This window comes from Euprymna scolopes, chromosome 12 (assembly GCF_053919585.1).
Source record: "Euprymna scolopes isolate OS-2025 chromosome 12, ASM5391958v1, whole genome shotgun sequence".
In the NCBI taxonomy this organism is placed as follows: Eukaryota; Metazoa; Mollusca; class Cephalopoda; order Sepiida; family Sepiolidae; genus Euprymna; species Euprymna scolopes.
Window position 1 is genome coordinate 83,333,674 of NC_136493.1, and position 23,838 is coordinate 83,357,511.

Below are 23,838 nucleotides of genomic sequence, written 5' to 3' on the forward strand. Positions count from 1 at the left end.
TGGTCACTACCCACGTTGATGGTGAAGATAGGGAAGATCGTGGAGACATATGAAAACCGACAGTACTAAGTGCAATTAGATGGGAGCAATCGAGTAACACTCTGCAACTGTCGGATGCTCTGTAAAATATTCCCAGTTGTGGATGGCCCACATTACATCACAGCAGGAACCTCAAATCCGTCCATAAATCCTAAAGAACAGCCCACTGAGGAAGCAGTGGCTGTTGAATGGCATATCAATATGGGATTACCCTGCGAGCATGATAAAGAAATAGAAGTTGATGATACTACATGAAAACGTACACATACAGACAGTCCTCTCACTGTTAAGAGAACTTTCATGTCGCAAAACAAGAGTGCCAATAAACTTATTACCATATGCATGGAAAATTGCATAAGTTCTCTGGTGCACATAAAGATGACCATGATAATTTATCCCGTGATCACAGGGGAAGGCAGGGGCATGTATAGGTAAATGAGTTATCTGCTTCTCATACATACCCTGGGAGTTATATCTCCAGATACAGAAAGTATCTAGGAAATTATCTCCCCTGATAGCTGTATATAGAGGAAAGATGGAGGCAGTCATTTGCTTTTTGTGTAACGAGATGGAAGGGCACGTTTTTCCACTTTACAATTGAAAGTTTATTTAAAACATGAAACAATGGACATCATTATTGGTAGCATATACAACCCTCTCCCTCCCTCCACTTAAAATTAATCCTAGAATACTTAAAAAGTTATTACTAACCTGCACAACTGAAGTTCCCTTCTATGATCGTAAGGGAAATATTGATACCCAAATTGATGGCATCTCCATAGATTCTGTACTTGAATCGCTTATCAACAATTTTTACATGTCCAACCTCGAAAAGTAAATATTTAATACAATCACTAAACCCATTATTTTATGCCAGGTACGTTGACAATATCCTTATTCTAGCAGACAATGCCGATGGAATAATAAAACGACAAAGCATATTTAAATCAACCCTTCACTTACATTCACCTATGAATTAAATGTTAATAAAAAATTATGTTTTAGACATACTTATTTACCTCAACAATGACGAATTCATCACCTCTCTCCATAAAAAAACTGCCGAAAAGGAATATCATATTTAAAACTGAGATAGACAATTAGTTTTTATGAAATTAAGACCTGGTCAGCATGTTAGTTTGCGCAAGTGCACATTCAGTTTTTGTTCTATTTTATTTTATTGTTTTCCATTTTTTTTAATGTTTGTTTTTTGTTTAAATTGATTTTTAATTGTAATTCGATTCTGATGTATGTTGCTATTTTCTGTTTCAGAACGTTTTTAAGATTTGTTCGGCGACGCTTAGCATAATTATGATATGACGAAGACTCTGGTCTCTCCCAGTCAGAGGTCATTTCCTGGCTAAACAGGACCAATATAACATGGTGACGCCCGTTATCAGACCCAAAGTTATGGAATTTTCAAGGGTCACGAAAGCACCAATATAATTCGGTGAAGGCCATTGCATTCATCTGTACATAAGTGTAGTTCTAGGTGGTCCCAGTTTTGAACACCTAAGAAAGTTCAATAGCGTGGTCTCAGTCGCTTATATAATGATGGGGTTGATGTGCGATTCCTGTATTCCCTGCCTGAACAGTGGCTCGCAAGAAAAAGAACAGAAATAAAAGAATTAAAAAAGAATAAGCAAAATGGACAACTCTGGCTTAGCCGTCCCTCTCTCCTGCTTGCTATATCCTGAAAGAAATTTCTCCAATTGGTATCATTGGTTTGTGGGTTAGTCACAAATTCCATATGCAACAAATAATTGACCCCAGAAGTAAATACTTGGGTTTTCGTTTATATAGATTAATTATTAAATAAATTCTGGATACAAAAATGTTATTTTACGTTTATGAAAAGAGGGGAAAAATATATGGATTCGTTTTCAACAAGCAGTCTGTTTAGACAGTGATTCAAACGTAACCTTTTTCGACAACTGATTGTTTCCTCTCCCCTCTCTCTATATGACGGGCAGTGAATGGGAGTTGTGGCACATATGGATGGGTGGACAGGTTCAACTCAACTTCAACCGGGTTTGACTGACTAGACTAGCAAATAAAAAAAAATTAAAAAACGCTTTGCGCACCCTCTTATAGTAGGTGACGGTGTAGGTTTGAGAAGTCTGGGTTTTTCATTCATCTTCATTACATCCAAATTGGATTCGCCCTGATTGGCTAAATTGGTTAAATCATTTGTTAAGTAATTTTGCTCACATGAATTGAATTTTTCCATACAAATTTCCCTCATGGACGAAATCCTAAAAACCTTGTACCCAAGGTCATATCCAAAACAAAACGATGCTATGTGATACCATGTAACGATTCCCGTCACAAAACAATATTATTAATGTTATTATCAATTTCCTCATTTCCAAAGTTATTTTTCCTTCTTGTATTTTGCATCTCCTACCAAACAATTTGGATCAGCAAGACCATAGGTTGTTGCCCAGGAGTGTTCACATAATAAAAAGCTCTAATTCAGTTCTAATTTAACCATTACTGATGTAATTTTCTATTATCACAGATGGTTGGGTCACATAATCCGACGGTTTATGTCAGGTGCTTGAGGGTATAGCACAAGTCTTCTCACGGAAATCAGATTCTGTAGTATTACTGGACAAATACTTCACATAATTAAACCATAAAAGAAGAATGCAGGTTGTCCTCGATGGTCATACGTCAAAACAATATGATATAAATGCAGGTGTACCTCAGGGGTCGATCCTTGACCATTATTATTCCTGATATTCATAAATGACCGCCCTGATAAAATTGTCTCTAAGATGGATATATTAGCTGGCGACACCACACTATAACAGACATGAGAGGAAAACGAATACATATCCAAGGCAATGGTGGAAACGCTAGAGGAAGACCTCCAGTCTGTAGTGGAAAGGGGACAAAAATGGATGGTCACACTCAATGCTGTCAAGACTAAGCTTCTTTCCTCTAATAACTACAAGAAACCTGCTCAACCTCTTATAGCCATGGCTAATGATACATTATCTGAAAGTACTTCTTTCAAACTCCTCGGCTTAACATTCACGAGGAATATGAGTTGGAAAAGATACGTTGAAGACATTACCAAGGCTGCAGCAAAGAAGGTGGGCTCTCTACCATGCTAGAAAGTTACTTACACCTGAGAGTATATTGTACCTCCACAAGGCCACCATTGGCATATGTATGGCGTACTGTTGCCACATTTGGGCTAATGCATCTGCTGCTAGTCTCTCCCTCTTAGACAGGGTTCAAAAGAGAGTCGCCAACCTAATAGGTCCTGCACCATCGACGAAATGTTGCTGTCTGTTCTACAAGTATTTTAATAGTGGATGCTCTGACGAACTACAAGCCCTTGTACCCCCTCGACGTAAATACCCCTGACAAACCCAACAACAGCAAAATCCCACCTCTACACAGTAGAGATCCCTAGATGTAAGAAAGTCTTCTACTCTAATAGTTTCTTCTCTAGGACTGACAGACTTTGGAATTCTCTTCCGGGTTCCTGCTTTCCTGACTGTACTGACATGCAGAAGTTCAAGTGTAATATGAACAGACATCTTGCTGTCCAACTCCCTACATAATACTCCTGCAAATTATATCCCAGATAGTAGCCCTTTACATCAAAGTGGCACTGTGGCTTGTTTGGAGTGAAAATGTCCCCTCCCCAAAACCCGAGCCTATGTATACACATCCGATTCAGAAAATGCACTAGCACCTTTATATTTATATTAATTTCGACATGACACATGAGTATGTAATAATGTTTTCACCTGAAATGCGTTAGTTTAAAAAATCACCAATCTTCACAAGCACATGATATTTTTTGTGTTTTACACACACATTTTTGTTGTTGCGTTCACTCCATTTTTTTATTTGCTAACGCGAGTCACGCTATACTTGACAATATATTGCACTATCTCATTTGTAACGCCGCTCTCAGCACAAATTAAAGTCACATCAATACAAGAATTGTTAAAAAAGACTTTTCACTCGTGTTTTATTTCTTTGATGTTGACTAATTTCACAATTTTGAATGAATTCACGTGTACTTACTTAAAAAAATTACTATTTCGTTTTATTTTCAATTGCGGTTTATTTCATTATTTTATTTACTGTTTTATCATTTGAATTTTTATCACCTTACACCGTAAGCATGCGATTAAAATTTTTCAAGACGAAATCGAGGCTAGAAATACGGAGACAAAAGGCCCATGAGAACGTGCAATGCATACAACGTGTTAGATGTCACCATTTGTACTAATCGTAAAAATGTCTGTTTTTTGTGTTATAATCACTCTGAATTATATATATACTAGCAAAGATACCTGCTCTTCACACGGGACATTGTTGTACACTCATGGGTACGCAAGCGTACAGCAAAGTCTCGACATTAACCTTTAACCTTGCCCTTAAAAATACTGTGCACTATCCCTAGGTCGGAAACCATCATCATGTCAGGTTATATAATCGGTCCAGTAGTGTGGGCTGTAAGAGAGTATATATGCGTAAACTATGACCTTCACCTTTGACCTTAACCTTCAAAAATGGTGTTCATTATCCCTAGATGAGCGACCATGATCATGCCAAGTTTGTCATGATCGGTCCACTAGTGTGGGCTGTAGGAGAGGATATATACATGGACTATGACCTTGAACTTTGTACCTTAACCTTGAAAAATGGTATGCACCATCCAAAGGTGGGCGACCATCATCATGCCAGGTTTGGTCATGATTGGTCAACTGATGTGGGCTGTAGAAGAGCATATATATATATATATATATATATATATATATATATATATATATATGGTGTCCACAAAGTCTGGCTACATTATGTAGCCAGACTTTGTGGGCACCCTGTATACACACACACACACACACACACACACACACACACACACACACACACGTGTGTGTATATGTGTGTGTGTGTGTGTGTATATATATATATATATATATATATATATATATATATATATATATATATATATGCAGGGTGCCCACAAAGTCTGGCTACATAATCTACAGGATGCTTCCACAAAGTATATATATATATATATATATATATATATATATATATATATATATATATATATATATATATTGCTTACCCCAGCATTCTATAATTTCACTTAGTCTTTTTCGCTCCTAATGAACCCTACATGAGACGTCGCATTTCCCCCATGCTTCCTCGCATCTTCTCTACTCTTCTGATGAGAAGTATTAAGCTACGAAATGCCTTGGCATAAAGAGTCCCTTCTATCCCCCAAATAATTGCTTGTACTCTATTACTCAATAAATGAACCAATCTGTATCCACCAATATAGTTTTGTGACTTCATTTCTTACTCCTGTTGTTCTATTGTATAAGCTCCAATGATAATTGTTGAGCTTGGCATTATCCAGCTAAGTCTCCTCTTGTGGAATTGAACTCTCTCTTTTCCTCTACCGCATTAAGCTATATATATATATATATATATATATATATATATATATATATATATATATATATATATATATATATTCATCTTTTTTTCCAGAAAGTCTTATTTTAATAAAAAAAAAAATTCATATTGATAAAACTGTTATTTTTCCTTAATCAAATAAATTATAAAAAATATTAAATAAATAAAAATTAGTAAAAATTAGTAAAAATAAATAAAAATAAAGATTCCAAAATTAATATTGTACTTTATTTAAAAAAATGCACAAAAAAAAATTTGTTTGCTTGTCAACAGTGTTCAACTTATTTCGCCTCAACACCAAACGTGCATTTTGTAAACTATTCATTGTATGCTATTAATCGAACACATGTAGTCTTTTCTTACACACTGCAGGTTTAAACCGTTCCAACAGTATTTGTACATAACTGAACACGATAGATCCAATCGGATTTGAATTCACCAATAGCTGATCCCATAGTCTATGACGGTGTCCATTAGTCCAATTACATGCACTCAGATAAAGATTTAGATTAATTATGAATCAAATTAAAATAATGTTTATCAAGATTTATTTATAAAAAATATATACATTTTCTTTTCTTTTGAATAATCCAGAAAATTCTGATGAATTCAGTTCGCCGAACTTTTGAGCGTTTGATGAAAATGGAGCAATTTTCATTTGTTCGGCTCATTTTTTTTTTTTTTTTTTACTTTCCTGCTTTCTTTTCGCAGTTGTTTTTTCTTCATCTACTTATTTCGCTTTGAACATGGACAGTTTCACAAAACTAACAAAAAATGATAAAACATGAAAAAACATTAAAAGAAAAACGTAAAATTAAAAAAAAAAGAAAAAAAGCAATACATGTTCCTTCCACTATGATTTTCAAATAAATTATTTCTTTATTAGAAAGAATTTATTTGAAAATCATAGTGGCGAGAAAAAAAATGGCCGAAAATTTTCATTTAACATTGATTTATGTCAAGTTAATAGGACCAAGGCTGAATTTACATAAAGTGGAAGTTTGTAATTGCATTTTTAAAAACTACTAGACTACCCGTGACCCGTTGGGTCAGTATGTTATATGAGCTATGGAATTAATGTATGAGCGTGACACTTGTGATGTAAAGAAAATAATTTTTTGTGACATAATAGAAACGTTTCTATGAAAGTATATTGAAATGAAAACAAATAATATAGATAGATTTCTATGAGTCGTAATGTTTATAATTGTTTATTTTTGAAAAAAAAACAAACTTACAGCCATTGAATTATAAGTGGTTTGCCATACTTATAGATAAATGTGCACTGAACAGATACCATAATACTTCAAATTAAATGCAAATTTTGATATATCTTTTAATTTTAACGCAAAAAAAACCCAACTGGGATGCTGAAGACGTACACAGTAAAACAATACATTGTAAAATGCTCTTATGGGTGTCAACGGGTTAAAGTAGATTTATTTGTGAGAAAATTGCGTTAAAATAATTTAGACGTTATATGGAAATGAACCATGTAAAAAAATGCAGAAAGTATTAACAATTGTTTATTTGGAAAATTTAAACGCACCCCCCCTCAAACAATTGGGACGCTGAAAACGTACACAGTAAAACAATACATTGTAAAATTCTCTTATGGTTGCGAACGGGTTTAAGTAAATTTACTTGTAAGAAAATTGCGTTAAAATAACTTAAACGTAATACGAAAAAGAACGACGTAAAAAAGAAGTATTAACAACTGTTTATTTGGATAATTTAAACGCGGAAAAAAATGGGATGCTGAAAACGTACAGAGTAAAACAATACGTTGTCAACGGGTCAAAGTTGATTTATTTGTAAGAAAATTGCGACAGTATACTTATAATACAGAATAGTTTCAAAATATCCCCACTCTTCCCATGTTAAATAATAATTTCTAAATAATAACGTTAATATTTCAGTGCGCAGGTCAAATTCTGCAAAAGTCGCGATTTGTGTTTATTTGTTTACTCTGTTATAGGTTTAAGTCTATATACACATGCACAACCGGAAGTCGTAAACCGGATGTTGTGTTACAACGCCCATTACAAGGTCATTTGAGTTTTATAATTATATAGATTAAAAATAAATGGTAAACTTCAGTTTCAGTTTTTACGGAAATGGTTTTTTATTTAAAAAAAATCAACGTTAAATGAGATTTTGACTCTTTTAATATTAGTGATTAGCAAATGGGCGTTTAAGGTGCATAAGTGGTTCATTTTGGTGCTTATTCACCTTAGCACTTATGGCAGCATTTAAAATTGAAGAAAATGCAAAAACATCTGTATGATGTACGTACCAGTCACGGGACGAAAATGAAAATTTCCAAAAATCACGTAATTTGATCAAGTAGTTTTTTTATTCAAGAAAACCAAATTTTGCCCTGTTTCGATGAAGATGTAAAAATGAAATCAACGAATCAGTGGACAAGGGCAGACAACCCTAATGTATGTGGAATCTCCTCTTATATTCTGTAGAGAAATATGGTCACGTCTGTCACTTACCGGTAAAAAACAGAAAATTTGTTTTTCATAAATAAAAAAAATTATTTCATCAATTTTTGTGACTTTTGGAATATACAATCTTTATTCCATGGCAAGTAGGTATAATATAAAAGTTTTTCTTTATTTTTGTTTATCGCTATAAGTGCCAATCTGAATAAGCACTCATATTTTTTCCTTTTCACTGATAAATGAATTTAAATATTTTTGTTGTGCACCAATTTGACAAAGTATTTTTTTATCATCTACTGAAATGAAAATTGCGTTTGTAACGTTGTGGTCACGAATCAGCAGTATGATAAGGAAGAGCTATGAATTCTTGCGTGGACAAAGTGGCAGATTCATTGGTCCAAAATAATTCATCTCGTACAAGCAGACGATGATGATGATGCCAACGTAGAGGCATATGTATAAGTAGCCGTGTGCCCGGTAAAGGGTCCAGTTGCTGACCATGAGTGAAGCAAAAAAGATGAACATGGTGATCAGGAGGATGAGGACCGAATAAGTGAGGCCGTGACTGTGGACGAGGACACCTTCTTGCAAATTCATGCTTGCTTTGATGATCCAAGGCAAACCAAGGCAAACGAGAATGTCGAATATATTGCTGCCCACGGAATTGGCAAACGCCATATTGGCATGACCTGTAGGGAAGAAAAACAAGAAATTTTATATAGTAGATCAAGTTTTGATTATGTTGCAAAAATAGTGTACGAATAAGATCAGAATCGATCATCGTGGAGTTTGTGTTCATGTCAAACAGTGTAACTAATGGTCTGTGGCCGTCGGATGATGGACCTAGTAATTGTGTACATTTATGCAATTAAAAACTTGTTTCAAAACTAATAATAAAAATAATCCATTTTACTACACCAAACAAACTACATAGAATATAGTACATAGCACTGGACTTCAGCCGATTATCAGTTAACACAAAATTTCACACAATTTATGTATCACGATGCTCTAGACTTGCCATGAGACGCTGAGATAGTAATGTTGAATTGTATGGAGGTTAAAGTATTAAGGACTTTAACCTTGGTCTTACTCTTATTGAACTTTATTATATCTTAGCTAATGACATAAAGTCTATTAACTAAAGCATTTATGACTTTTCATTGTTAAATATATATACAGTAGTACCTCCTTGCTCGACCATAATTCGTTCCAGAAGTTTGTTTAAACACCAATATGTTTAACAACCGAAACTATACTTCTCCTTTAAATTAACTGGAATAGAATTAATTGGTTCCAGGGTTAAAAAAAAAAAAACTTTCATTGGCAAACTTTGAAGATTTTATACATTTAATTAAACAAAAAATGACTAACAAACATATATTAAGATGATTACAATAATATACTGTATACTTGCACGAAGAGAATACAATATAATTCCAATGAAAGTGTTTTTATTTCTTACTTTTAATGATCAGCTGATGACGCAAATGGATGGATGATGAAGCAGGGAGAAAAAGGTTACTGCTTGGAAAGGAAATCCGATTCCATCAAAACAAAAGGCAAATCGTAATCTGAGTTTCTCTCTGGCAAATTTCTTGGATGAAGATGATTTCTGAACAGGGTGTTCTTTACGTTTAAATATTTATCCAATGGAACTTGCTTTTCCCCCATTGTCCAACACTTTGTGAAAATAGCACATAACATTGTCATTAAAGATTTCTACATGTCTGTTAGTTATAGCCATATCTGTGTGATATTCAACTACAAAGGCTTCGATATCATTCCTCTTGTTACACATTTCTTTCGGCTTTACTGCTTTCGTTTCTCTTTTCTTTCTTTTTACTGGTACAAGAATTTCCATTTCTTCATTTATTCAAATGGCTTAGCGTTGTGTAAAGACTTTAGAAACAAAAATCTTTTTATTTGTTTTGCGCAATTAACGGGTGTCATACTGGAGTAAGTCCAGTTCGTTCATGTCGTATGGAAACCCTTGTCTCTACTGATTTTTTCTTGACTTTTTGGCCACCTTGTGGTTCTCTGTCGTCCCACGCTAAAACGGGCTCAACCAATCGAATTGTAGGATTCTTTTGCCACGCTTGTGTCCTAAAAATAACTCAGACACCGTCTAGACATTGATTGAGATTGTCGGACTGACTTCCTCATCTTGGTTGTAAGAGTCACAATGTTTCGCCCGTTTTGCCCTCCGGCCTTCATCAGGTGTTTTGTATCGAACGTTTGTTAGGAGTCTCGAACCCAACCCTTTATTATTATTACAGGGGTACCGTGTTCGGACTGCAGCTAGGCTCTGGGACATAGTTGTTGATTCTCTGTTTTAAATGTTACTTTTTCACTGCCTTCGTTCAGGATTGAACTCAGCACCTTTAGGTAACTGCAAACTTTGATACAACGTCTAAAACCACTCGGCCATATGTCACTAGAACAATTCTTAGTTGGTTTTTGTTAATCTTAAACCTATGTTGTTATTCAAGGTTTTCTCTCTCTATCAGAGGTGTCCAAATTACATTCAGCTCTATGCTTTTTTTGCTCAGTAGGTTGTTATGTCCGAGCATGTGAGCTGTTTCTTTAAGTTTTCTCACTTTCCAGTGGGTCTCTCTGTTTATTATTAGAGATTCTAAAAATAACTTCCGTCGGAAAGTGCATACTCGCGTGGTGATGCTATCGTCACTACACTTCAAAAATATCACGCACCAAACCGCCGATCTGATCCGACCAGTACGATTCACAATGTTCGACTGAGGAACAGCGTTGTTTACATTCAAAATCAGCAGTTCGATCTCCGAAATTTCGTTCGAACATCGTAATGATTTCGTCTGCATTAAAAAAAAAGCTGTAATGGATAAGACCAGTAGCAGACTACCAAACAGTCAGCATGACCTTCTTTTAGTACAACTATATCTTCAGGAAGTGTCGTGGAGCTTCGTCAGTGTCTAACTACTGAGCTGAGCGTCGCCGGTTGTCATAAAGAACACACTTTTCATTGCAAGTCACAGTCCAGCCAAGAAACAGGTCGTTCTTGTTGCGTAAAAGAGGGGAAGATGACACTTCATAACAGCGTTTCTTTTGGTTGTCGTCCAATTCATGAGGCACCCAATTATCAAGTTTTTTTGCCTTTCTAATCTCTCTCAAGTAGTCTTGTATATATTACGTCTAATCCAGAAGCAAGTTCTCAAACAGTTGTGCGTGGATTTGCTTCGACTGAGGCTATTAATTGATTATTGTCAGCATCCGATGGCCGACCACTATACTCATCATCTTTAAAACTCTTGTCGCCGCCACGAAATTTCTCAAACCACCATTGTGCTGCGCGTTCAGTAGTGGTTCTTAGGCCAAACTCTTCGTTGATATCACGAGCTGTTTCAATAACGTTTCAGCCTAGCTTGAATTAAAATAAGAAATTTGTGCGAATTTGCTTTTTGTGCATCTTGTATTCAACTTTCTGAAAAGAAGACATAATTGTTTTTTAATGAAGTGTTTCTCAGACTCAATTAAGTCGAAAACAACGGTTAAGAGGTGGTATGTTGACTTAAAACTCAATCGTTACAGGCACAAATGAGACTGAACGCTCAGGTCACCCAAATTCATCAGTTGTCTCCCTCAAAAAACAGAAAAAAGTTAAAATATTTATTTTGGCTGATCGTAAATTGAAGTTGAGATAGCAGAGAAGCTTAAACTATCAGCAGTGTATGAAAAATATTGCATATTTGTTGATAAATCTGCATTCAAAGTGTGTTTGGCGCTTGCTCGTAGTTAATAATAATAAAAAAAATAAACAACACCACGTCGAGTCAAAACATTATTTCCAACTATTTCAGCAACAAAAAATATGTGACACTATTAATGAAACATGGATCCACCACTTCGCTTTAGAATAAAATCGGCAGACAGCTGAGTGAATTGCAGTAGGTGAAAGCCTTTCAAAAACACTAAAGACGTAAACATCAGCAGATAACGTTTTGGCTTCAGTATTTTCGGAAGAACAAAGCATTTTGTTCATCAATTATTTTTTTAAAAAGAAACATTAATAGCAAATATTCTATAGCATTATTGACATTGTTGAAAGATTTCATTGTTCTACAAAAAGCTGATAGAGTGTTTGAAACGAACATACGCGGAAGCATTCAAAAATGGTGCCAATGTCTTGATAGGGTTTACCTACAGTGAAAAGAGAGTCGACATGATAAAAAACAGGAGACACGACTCAGATGGTGAAAATACTAAAAAGATGCCGGAACGAGTGTAACGAGTGTTTATGCTGAAAGTGTTGCACATAATCTGTATGAAAAGAGAAAAAAATTTCTTTTCACTTTGTTCATCGCAGACTTACCGTCTTTCGCTACAAAATAACTTGCTAGACAGTCAGGAATGCTTGTTCCTGGTGCCAAGATTATAAAGCCTATCACAGTGTCTGGGATATCCAAGGCATCTCCTGAAATAGAAAAGAACGTATACGTATTATTATTATTATTATTATTATTATTATTATTATTATTATTGTTGTTGTTGTTGTTGTTGTTGTTGTTGGCGGCGGCGGCGGCGGCGGCTCACATGGAGCTTTCACACAAGTCAACAAGCGATCTGATTGGAAACCTGTGGTGTTCTCTGGGGGCTGAGTGACAACAAGTCTCCCTAGACGTCAAATTCTCTCCACCTCCTTCGGTAGCATCATCGCAACAGCCTCTTACCATTGATTTCTCGCCGGCAGTGGCCATTAGTTTATACTGGAATTTGAGTGGCACTAAGCCTCCCACAAAGTCCCAGTTCTCTTTGCGCTTGTCCAACCGAGATCTGGCTGGTGCTCTCTCCTTGGTCTTTCAGTCCTTCTTGACCCTTCTCAGCTCTTCGGTGTCACTTTTTTATTGGGAGGAGCGGTGGTGAAACTATGAGGGGGATGCATGGTGGGGGTGTAGAACTTGTAGATATGCAGCTTCGGTGGTCTTCATTCCCTGTAACGCTTATTTGTTATATTGTCTTGTATTATTCTCAGCATTCAAGGGGTTTCCTTAATGTTTCAGCCGTTTTCATTAACGTTAGCCCTTGTACTTTTGCAGTTATTCCTCTGATTCCAATTTCTGACATTCTTTTTTCAAAGTTTTTCGAAATTGTTCCTAGTGCTCCTACTATTATCGGTACTATTTTGATTTTCTTCATCATCCAAATCCCTTTTAACTCTCTGGCTAGCTCTGTGTATTTGCTTCGTTTCTCCTTTTCTTTCATACTCACCCTGTGGTCAGCTGGGACAGCAAAGTCTACGATTTGACAGGATTTTTCTTTCTTGTTAATTATTATGACATCTGGTCTTCTTGCTTAGATGGGTTTGTCCATCTGTATGTCCATGTCCCATAGGATTTTGTGGTGCTCGTTTTCAAGTGCTGTTGCGGGTTTATGCTTGTACCATTTGTCTGTACGTTCAAAACGCAGTCGTTTGCACAATTCCCAGTGCACCGCTCTCCCCACTTGGTCATGCCTATTTTTGTATTCCTTTTGGGCCAGTTTGCTGCATTCACTTACTATATGGTTTATCGTTTCGTCTCTTTGTCCACAGAGTCTGCATTTGCTGTTTTCTTGTGTTTCATCGATTTTTGCTTTGATATGGTTGGTTCTTATCGAGTTATCTTGTGCTGCAGTTATTAGAGATTCAGTTTCTCGGTTTATATGTCCTTTTCGCATCCATGTCCAGGTGTTTTCGTTATTCTCATCTTTTGTCATTCTTATGAATCTTCCGTGGAGTTGTTTCTCTTCCCACTTCTCTTTTCTCGTTTTGTCATTTGTCTCTCTGCTTTCTGTTTTGTTGTTTTTTTCAGTGTCTCTCGCTGCCATAATTATCCTTTCAGTGTTTTGCATTATGTATTTTTCTAGTTCTTTTTCGTGTCCTTCACACAGTCTTCTATACAGATCAGTCCTCTCCCGCCATCTTTCCTTTTCACGTAGAGCCTGTCAATATCGTCCTTTGGGTGTAGTGCATTATGCATAGTCATGAGTTTCCTGGTCGAGTTGTCTCAGTTCTTCTTTTGTCCACCCTATAAACGGCCCAGAGTATCTTACTAATGATACTGCCCATGTATCTATACCTTTTATTAGGTTTCTGCTATATAATTTCGTTTCCAGGAGTTTTCTTGTTCTCCTGAGGTATTCCTTTCCAATTTTCTCTTTCATTTCTGTTGCTCTGATGGTGTCCGTTTCCAGAATTCCCAAGTATTTATTATTATTATTATTATTATTATTATTATTATTATTATTATTATTATTATTATTATTATTATTATTATTAACTCTGACAAGAAGGTTATGTTTTCAGCCGAGTTTATTTGTCATTATCCTTGTTTCTGAACAGCATAGGGTCTACACCACTTAATTGTCATCAAATTTGCAAAAAATATCTGTCATTAGAACGTATGTGATTAGGATTGGAGTCACAGAAAAAATGAAAGTCACACCTTTGGCAATATAACTTTGGCTTTATTCATCGTAAAGACCTTCTACATGGCTCATATTGTAACAAATGAACTTCGACATATTATATTACCTTGACCTTGACGTATAGCCTAAATCAATAAAAGTTTGATGAGGTCGAAAATTTTACGGATTCCAAATTTGATATACAGATCTGGTGCTCTTCGATAATAATATACGTGCAAAATTTCAGAATAATCAGATGAATAGTTTTTGATTCATAAACGTTTCCATGACATACTTTATACATTATAGATTAGTAGGTCACAGATAAAACTTTGGCTCATCTTTACGTTGTCAGGTTGAGGTTTGTAGATTCATAACTGATGTATATTATTATTATTATTATTATTATTATTATTATTATTATTATTATTATTATTATTATTATATGGTAGTGTCAACTTTTGGATTTTTTTTGGTTGGATTTTTTTTCTTAAACACCAGATCAATTCCTTTAACTTTAGACATTGAAGCTGTACCTTAATACTGTCGCCGTTCCTAACAGGCAAGTCTTGCAAAATTGAAAAAAAAATTGTCTCGTCAATTTGATAAAGCCTTTTATGGTGGCTTTTCGCTATGATCCCAAGCGTTTCAATTACAATGACTTTGACTTTACATTTCTATAGTCTAATTCCTATTTTAGATCTTGATATTTTTTGTTCATGTTATTTCTTTTGCACTCCGGTATCGAAAGGGCAGGTTATGACAATGAATGAATAAGTTCTCTTGCTTTTGTTTAGAAAAATTATGTCAGGTTTGGAATGTTCAGGGACCTTATCAGTTTTTATGCACGTGTTCCTAAGAAGTTTCGCATTGTTGTTTTCCTGTGTGACGATACGTCCTGGTTGAAAACTCCGATATCAGGACGTTTCATTCACACATATCCGAACCAAGGTGTATCCATAGTTCTTGGTAAAATTCCCTTTTGATTTCAGGGATGAGACTTATATTGAGTGGGCTTCCGACTTATTATACGAACCATATTCGCTGATGACGTTCGTTTTTTGGACGGCATCAGTTTCATGTTGTTTTCTTCACTAACTCCTTTTTTTGTGTCTCGCTCAAAAGGGGGTTTCTTCCTCCTTTTTTTCCGCACGCTGCTTCGTTTGGGGTGGAGGTGGAGTTTTTGGATGATTTCTCGTCGTGGCCTTGGCACGTGTTTTTTGACGAATGATTTGGTGAGGGGATGGGGATGAGGTGTCTAACTTGCTTTCTTTTATGGTTGACGCACAGATATTTCGTTGCTGAATGTCTCGATAGCAATGGTGTGGGGTGGGGGCGTCTGACCGACAGATATTCAAAATAAAATTTAAAAAAGAGAGGGGGGTGGGAATGGTCACTTCTGCATTATGCCCTGTTTTCCTGTGACACCTGTAACACTTCTGATCTATGCTTATACAACTTCTCATTGTTGTCTAATTTACAGAGTTTGCATATATTCGAGTGTAGAACCGGAGCGATTTTGTCATGTCTCCATTTTTTATAATGATGTTGAGTTAGTATAGGGCATTCTGAAATAATATGTGCTACTGTTTCTTCTCTTTCATTCCACAATCTGCACATCGATGATTCTGCAGTTTTATCGATGTAGTGCTTGTTCTTGGACTGCTATTAAAATTCTCTCAATAAATCTTTTAAAATCATCCTTGACCAACAAATACCAGCTGCCATTATCTCTAAATTTTGTATTCTTAAAGAATACACTGTGTAGTTTCTTTCCGAATAAATCCCACCTCTCTTGCAACCTCTGTCTGTTTTTCACCCCAGGACATAGTATTTTTTCCTTTTTCACTTCATGAAAAAGAAACTTCATTATTTTCAGAAATATATTTACTTAGATTTCCTTCCTCTATATTTCCTACATGTTCAACACTAAGTAAGCTTCGACCACTTTCTTTTCTATGTAAATGCAATCGATTTATATCTCCTTTCTAAGCAAAAGACCCATAAATTGTAAGCATTTTATGTGTTTTTGTGTTTTTTTTTATTAGAGATAAAATGTTGATTGAGTAAGCTTTGTGAAAACATATTTTGAATTTATTATTCATAAAGAAAAATTATGTTTTGAAATAGGCAAAAAAAATTGTATGAATATTTTTTAAAAAGTAAATTCTCTCTCCCTCTCTCTCTCTCTCTCTCTCTCTCTTTCTCCACATATAGTACTGTTTCGCTGTATCACAGCTCATCAGTGCGGCTAGACAGGTAACTATCTCAAGCCAGGACCGAAACCCAACCACCCAAACGACAGTCAAGGCTTCTCACCATTACACTATTCGGCTACTGCTGTGCGGGTAGTGAATTAACGATGTTTTAACAACTTCCAAATGCACCATTAATATATATATATATATATATGTTTATATATGTACATATATGCGTATGTATATATATGCGTATGTACATATATATATATGTATGTGTATGTACATATATATGTGTATGCGTATGTACATATATGTGTATGTACATATATATATGTGTATGTACATATTTATGTATGCATAAGTATGCATATATATGTCTATATATGTATATATATATAGGTATGCATATATATATATATGTATATATAATTAAAATGACCAAAATATAGAATTTATATTAGAATTTATGGAGATAACATAAAGCTCAATAGATAAAGCAATTAAACAAGAAATATTGATGATGAAAGTAAAAATTGAATAAATTAAAATATTTATTAATCTATAAAAAATTCAAACAAGAAATTATAATAAAGGAAAATCCTTAACCCATGGATTTTCAAAGATAGGCTCTTTTCATCAGAGAATAAAAATTGGTAAACAATCATTAATTAACATAAATTTGAAAATATAAAAAAAGCATTTTTGTGAATTCATAATATTATGTTTTCAAACTCCATTCCAGTTGTCAAACGTTTGCGTCACTGAAGTCCAGGTAGTTACATGTTTAAAAGATTTATGCTTTTGAAAGGGATGTGGGAGGCGATGATTTACCTGCTACAGTGGCCATCCATACCATTGTATAGGAGAGGATACCGATCCACACGATTGACAGGATGAAAGTGCACGCACAGAATCGGTAGCAGCTTGGTCGTCTACAGTCCGGAATGGTCAAATAAAATATTAGTTTCAGTGGAAACATAAGGAACCAAAATACCCTGAGCATCGTTGTCGGTGGGAAGGACATCGGACTTTCGTAGTTGACTTCATCTATGGAAAAGAATAAAAGCGAGATGAAGGATTTGCAAATGATCGATGAAAGTTTGAAAAAATCGACTTGGAATATCAGAGTAATGAGTAATGATAAGAAGAATAAAAATGTAAGAATTATTGATTTTCTTTCACTATTTAATGGTGAAACACAATAAAAATACTGAAAAACATTCAGAGCAAGTACTCGTCTGGCTATCTTCATTGTAAAGACATTTCTTTTCTGCTTTTTATGCACTTAGAACCAAACAGAACTCCCATGAACTCCTTTTAAAGAAAATCCAATCTGTGGAACACGAAACCAGGAGAATGCTTCCCTGCTATCTACAACATAGTCGTCGTCAAGTCCAATGTCAATAACTACTGAAGTAATGAAATCCTGCCCTTTTCACCCATTGTTTTCCAATCATCCCATAATATTACTCTACATCCAATTGACAATCATATTAAACTGTATCCTTGAGTGGCCTTTCGGCCTTGACAATAGATGACTCATTAATATATATGTGTGTGCGTGTGTATGCATGTATGTATATGTGTGTGTGTGTGTATGTATGCATGTACATATTTATGTATACATAAGTATGTATATATAGGTATGCTTATATATGTACAATATATAGGTGTATATATAGGTATATATATGTACAATATATACATATATATATATATATATATATATATATATATATATATATATATATATATATATATATATAAACGATTTTTGTATAAGATTAATCAAACATTAATTGCTATTTTACCCATAGCCAGAATAAAAAATAATAAATGGCATTAATAGGATTCGAACTCAGCATGTCCTATTTCACAATCTGCGACGATAAGCCAACAAACAGCGTGTTAAAATAAAAATCATAAAATTGTGTTGTGTAACTTTTGAATGAGAAGAACAAAAAAAACAAAACTAGCAGTTAAGTACACCTTGTCATTGCTCGCACTTTGTTACTTCCTAATTGGCAAGAGTGGAACACATTACTATGAGGCTGCGTCCCTATAGACTACAACATGACCGCCTTCAAGTCCAATGTCAATACTTATCAAGCCATTCTAATCAAATTTATCCTTTCCGACCATCCTTTTCAGCCCTCTTATAGAATAGTTCATCATTTAACACAATCCTATTTATCTTTATCCTCGATTGGTTTTTCGATTTGGTAAATGATGATTTAGAAGAAAAAATATTAAATGCAATTTGGCAAATATGAAATTGTTTCTGTTTTAAGTTAACTTTTAATATTTTTCTTCAGTGTCTTTTGTTTTTTAATCAACATGTTTGATCGTGTTTTATTTGAATAATTTGAACTATTTTTCTTATCATCTTGGATGTTATTCACGAAACATTTCAACCGATGTAACTTCCGACCTTCTCTAGGTGCCTCTTTGTTTTATTTTCAGAAGCCTTGTACCCCTTACTTCCATTATTTTGTCCTCCAGTTCTCACATTCAATGAGCAATATTCCTGACAAAGGGGTAAGAATTGCTGTTTTCTGAATCAGAATCTGTTAATCAAACACCTATCATCGGCAAGTTTTTGACCTTCGAGTATTCTCTTTTAGCTTCTTACATCAGGTGGCTTCATGTCATGTCTGGAGTGATTTCCATAAAAAATAGATGAAATGCAGTTTGGTTTTATGCTTCGGAAAATAGCACTGGCGTTGTATTTATCGTGAGACAAATGCAAGAGAAGTACCTTGGTAAGAAAAAGAACCTGTATTTTAATTTATGTGCATTTAGAGAAAGCGGTTGACAGAGTGCAACCAATGCTGTCTACTAAGCTTGGTATAAATTAGAGTTAACCTTTTAAAGTTTTTTAGTTTCCACGATTGTTTAAATATTGATGTCAATTTGGAGAGTTTATGTTAGTCAAAAAATGTGTTTCTGTTTCGACATCCTTAAATTAACTACGTTTGCTATGGATGCAATGTAAATGGACTTATTATTCATGTCAATGTTATTACTTTTATCTTGGCAGCACCGATCGATAAACTCTGCGAATGTAATCATAGCCAGCAGATGATAGCGTGGCTACCGAGAGGCCCTCATATATTATTGACAGTCTGACAATTCTTACCTACATTGCCTGCAGGCATTTTTCAGTTAACAGACCTTCTTCTTCTTCTTCTTCTTCTTCTTCTTCTTCTTCTTCTTCTTCTTCTTCTTCTTCTTCTTCTTCTTCTCGGTGGTCTCGGTTAAAGCCACTTTTATCTACCCCCCCTTCATAAGTAATATTAATTTGAACTATTTCAATATAAGGAACATTAGATATGGTTGTTCTTTTTAAAAGTTAACTAAAAGAAGAGTAGAAAGTGGGTATTGGGTTTACTTTCGGCAACCTCATACTTCTCACTTCCCTTATTTTGTCCTTTAGTCCTCGCATCCAATAAGCAATGTTTCTTACAAAAGAGGAAGAATTTCTGCTTTCTGGGTCACAATCTATTCTATCTAATACTTATCGCTGGCAAATTTTTGACATTGAAGTGGTATTTTTTTAGCTTCTTGCATCAAATTGCATCATGCTTTGTCTGGAGGGATTTCAATAAAAAACAAACAACTAAATATTTATTTTCTGATAGTTGGTTTAGTTTGAGTTGATTTCTTTTTGTCTTTTTCTTTGTCTTTTTTTTGTTTAATGGTGAATATATCCGACACCATTATAAAAAAGAAAATACCACATGAAATTCCGTGCTGATCATTTTTTAAATTAAAATATTGGAACTAATCCGCTTCCTCTTGGCTAAAAGATGTTTTGAGAATAATTGCTGAAGTAGTAATGTGCTTCTTATTATCGGCCATAAACTTTGATAAAATTCTAATATGTTGAAGACGAAAATCATTTATCTATTATAAATTGTAATCGTCTTTTCTTGTTCTCTCTTTTCTTCTTCTTCTTCTTCTTCTTCTTCTTCTTCTTCTTCTTCTTCTTCTCTATATTAATAAAGTAGTCGCAGGAATTCCCCTCTGGACGAAAGTACCGTAGGTTTGCAACAGCAGATGCCACATACAAATTCAATACATCTAGGCTAATAGCCACCATCTTATGTAATTTTACACTTTCCACATATTCTGTGATTACACCGAACGTAACTGGCTCATACATACATAGATCTAACAATCTTTCCAATTTCTGACCATAACTAATAAAGCCTCCATCGTCAAAGTCCGTCCATTCTGATTGACTGATAATTCTCATATTCTGGAATCCAGTTCATCACTTTATAAACGCACGGTTACTAACATTAAAATATGGCATCACTAAGAGACATATGCGTCTCCTGGCGTCAAGTTCATTTAATGCATAGGTCATTTCAGTCAGGTAGATCGAAAAATACAAGAAAGAGAAAATCATTAAAAGAACGTTCAATAACCAGTTTACGTGCTTTCTTTTACAAAGTTTAAAACGGTTTAATTTAAGAATCAAGATTTATTGTTTACTTCCGGTTGTAATGGGATAATATTTCATTGTATGGAAGACCAAGGCGTTAATCAAAGTAGTAATAAAAGAACGAATAATTATGTGTAATTCATGTGAAGGCGTGAAACACATACGTAGACACTCATGACATCACATAATCTTCTATGTATGTAAGCCTAAAACTTTCGACAGAGGCGACGGATTTTCACGAGATCGATATCGTTTTGAAGCTCGACGCTTCGAATGACAAATATCGAAAAATGGGCAAAAAGCATTAATTCCTTCATCCTCAACAGACACTTTTCTATTGGAAGGGGTCGCTTTTTTCGCCGATATTTTCGAAAGTCATCACCTCTTTTCGATTGACAAGCCTTAATTTAAACCTTCGCCACGTCCGCTTTGGCGATGAACGCAGCAGCAAAGACGTTACGTTTTTTTTTTCACGTTCTTTTCCTCCCTCGCAGTACGGGTTCGAGCCTGCCTGCTTACTACCAATTTTTTTTTTTGCTCAACACACACCTCCAAATCCGGGCAACGCCGGGCAGCCAGGCTAGTCTTATATAAATAGAGATTTTTGCCCGTCCATCAGCTACAGTTTATTTTAAAAGCATAATAAATGCATTGCATAATTTGTCTTTAACTAGTTTTAAAACTGGAAAATATTGCATTGACTGTAAATCATTCAACCACGGTAGTGGTTGAATATATGCTTAAGTCCGAAATTGAATGAATCGAGACACATTTAAACCCCCACCACTAATTCAGTTCGCAACCAAATTTCAAACAGGTTATATAGTTGGATAGAACACCTCATTAGCTACATTTTGAAAAAAAAAATTCGAAAATTGGTTCAGTAGAAAAAAAGTTACAACAAAATATGTGGGTTCACAAACAGGAGAGTAAGTACATACATAAGTGACTAACGCTTATTTTTTTATTTTGCATAACTTTTTTTTGTATATAAATATTTTTTATTGCGATTTTGCCAATATGACATGTTAGCGTAACGGTCAGAGTACCGGGAATTGATGGAAAGATTTTAGGTTCAATCCCGTGTATCGGTTTTTTTATAATTAAAAAACCGAACTTTTTTTTAATAACTAATTTTTTTTTAACTCTCCTTATGAAATAGATATGCGGTTTTCTTTTCCTAGATGGTTTAGATTTTCAATGCAGCACAGTACGGTTTGGGATCTTACCGTACTATTCTCCAATGCTTTAATAGCTGCCTGACTATCTGAAAGGATAGCTATTTCCTGTTGCTGAACCTCTTCCATGATCAGAACCTCAGATTCAAAAGCCTTAAACATGCGCTATCTCTTCTTCTTCGGTTTTTGTCGTGATGTTTACCGAATGTTAGAGCTGACTTGTCAGACTTAGGTCTGAGATCCTGCTCTTCGGTGAAGGCGGGAGTGGTGTTTGGTACCACATCCAATGGTGCCAGCTCATGACTGGTGTTTGGTGTTGTATCCGATGATACCTGTATGGTGAAGACTTCTGCCTGGAAGACCGTCCTCAGTTTACCAAGATAATAAGATTTTTGACAGGTGAGGTGGTTTGAGTATTCTATATAAACACTCGCACCAATCCTATCATTCATTTTAGATCCATCAGTATAGCATTTGATTACGTTGCTTTCCAGCTCTTTTTCGTAATCTCTTGCGCCTGTTCTGTCATAAACCATACATGTGAAATGCTTTTCAAATGATCTGGTTTTAGTCATAAGGTCACCCGGCACATGCAAGAGCGGTAGTTCCTTCCTAGCCTCATTACACAAATCCACGTGACTCTTTGTTTTTCCAGTAGTCCCAACAGATCTTGACCACCACAGACCCATGAGATCTATTCTATAGGATCCCCGTATCGCTTCTGCCTTCAGGAATTCTTTAATCGGAGGGATATTCAACAGCATCTCCAATGCTCCAGTAGGTGTGCTCGGATATACTGAAGAAGTCATTAAACAAGCAAGTCTTTGTACCTTCTGGAGTTTCTTCCTCAAGTACAGTTTCTCTGTCCCGCGGATCCAGGAAACACATGCATACGACAAAATGGGACATACCATAGCAATGTATATCCACCTCATTACATGCGGGTTAACTGCCCAGGTTTTCCCCACAATTTGTTTGCATTGCATAAGGGCTGCAGTCGCCTTGGAGGAAATCTTTTCTATGTGGCTTTTCCTGGTTAGCTTACTGTCCAGGATTACCCCTAACAGCCTTGCCTCCTGCGAAAGTTTCAATTTCTGTCCACTCAGAAAAAGGTCACCAAGTTGGCAATTCCTTTTATATGTAAGCAAGACCATTTCTGTTTTACGGCTACTGAATTCTAATTCATTTCGATTAGACCATTTATTAGGAATATTTAATGCCATTTTGGCAATGCGTCTGACCAATGATGCTTTTGAACCCGCGAACAGCACTGCGATGTCATCAGCATCAGCCTGGGCATAAATATTCATATTTTTAAACTCCTTTAAAAGAGGATTCAGCATACAGTTCCATAGTAAAGGTGATAAAATCCCACTTTGGGGGTTTCATTTAACTACTTCCCTTTTAACAGTTGCCTTCAGTAGTTCTACTTGAACTGTTCTGTGCCTCACCATATACTCAATCCATCGGATGAGTACTGGTGGCACATTGAGTTCTCGTAGCGACTTGAACATACTACTGAAGGGTATGTTGTCAAAAGCTCCAACGATATCTAAAAAGACACCGAGTGCCATCTTCTTTTTTGTTAGTTTACGCTCTATACAGATCACGAATTCATGAACCGCAGTCTCGGTAGAAAC

The 23,838-nt window shown here is 35.3% G+C and overlaps 1 protein-coding gene across 1 annotated transcript in view; it reads right to left on the minus strand.

Annotated features, from left to right (window-relative positions):
• Positions 1–6,166: 6,166 nt before the first annotated feature.
• LOC145291385 (sodium/potassium/calcium exchanger 5-like) overlaps positions 6,167–23,838 on the minus strand; it is a 51,190-nt gene continuing 33,518 nt past the window's right edge. The window contains exons 8-10 of the mRNA XM_080137178.1: positions 17,402–17,617; positions 12,298–12,399; positions 6,167–8,638 (exon numbers count right to left, since the gene is read on the minus strand). Coding sequence (XP_079993304.1) covers positions 8,307–8,638; positions 12,298–12,399; positions 17,402–17,617 — 650 coding nt within the window. The 3' untranslated portion in view covers positions 6,167–8,306. The remainder of the gene's footprint in view (positions 8,639–12,297; positions 12,400–17,401; positions 17,618–23,838) is intronic.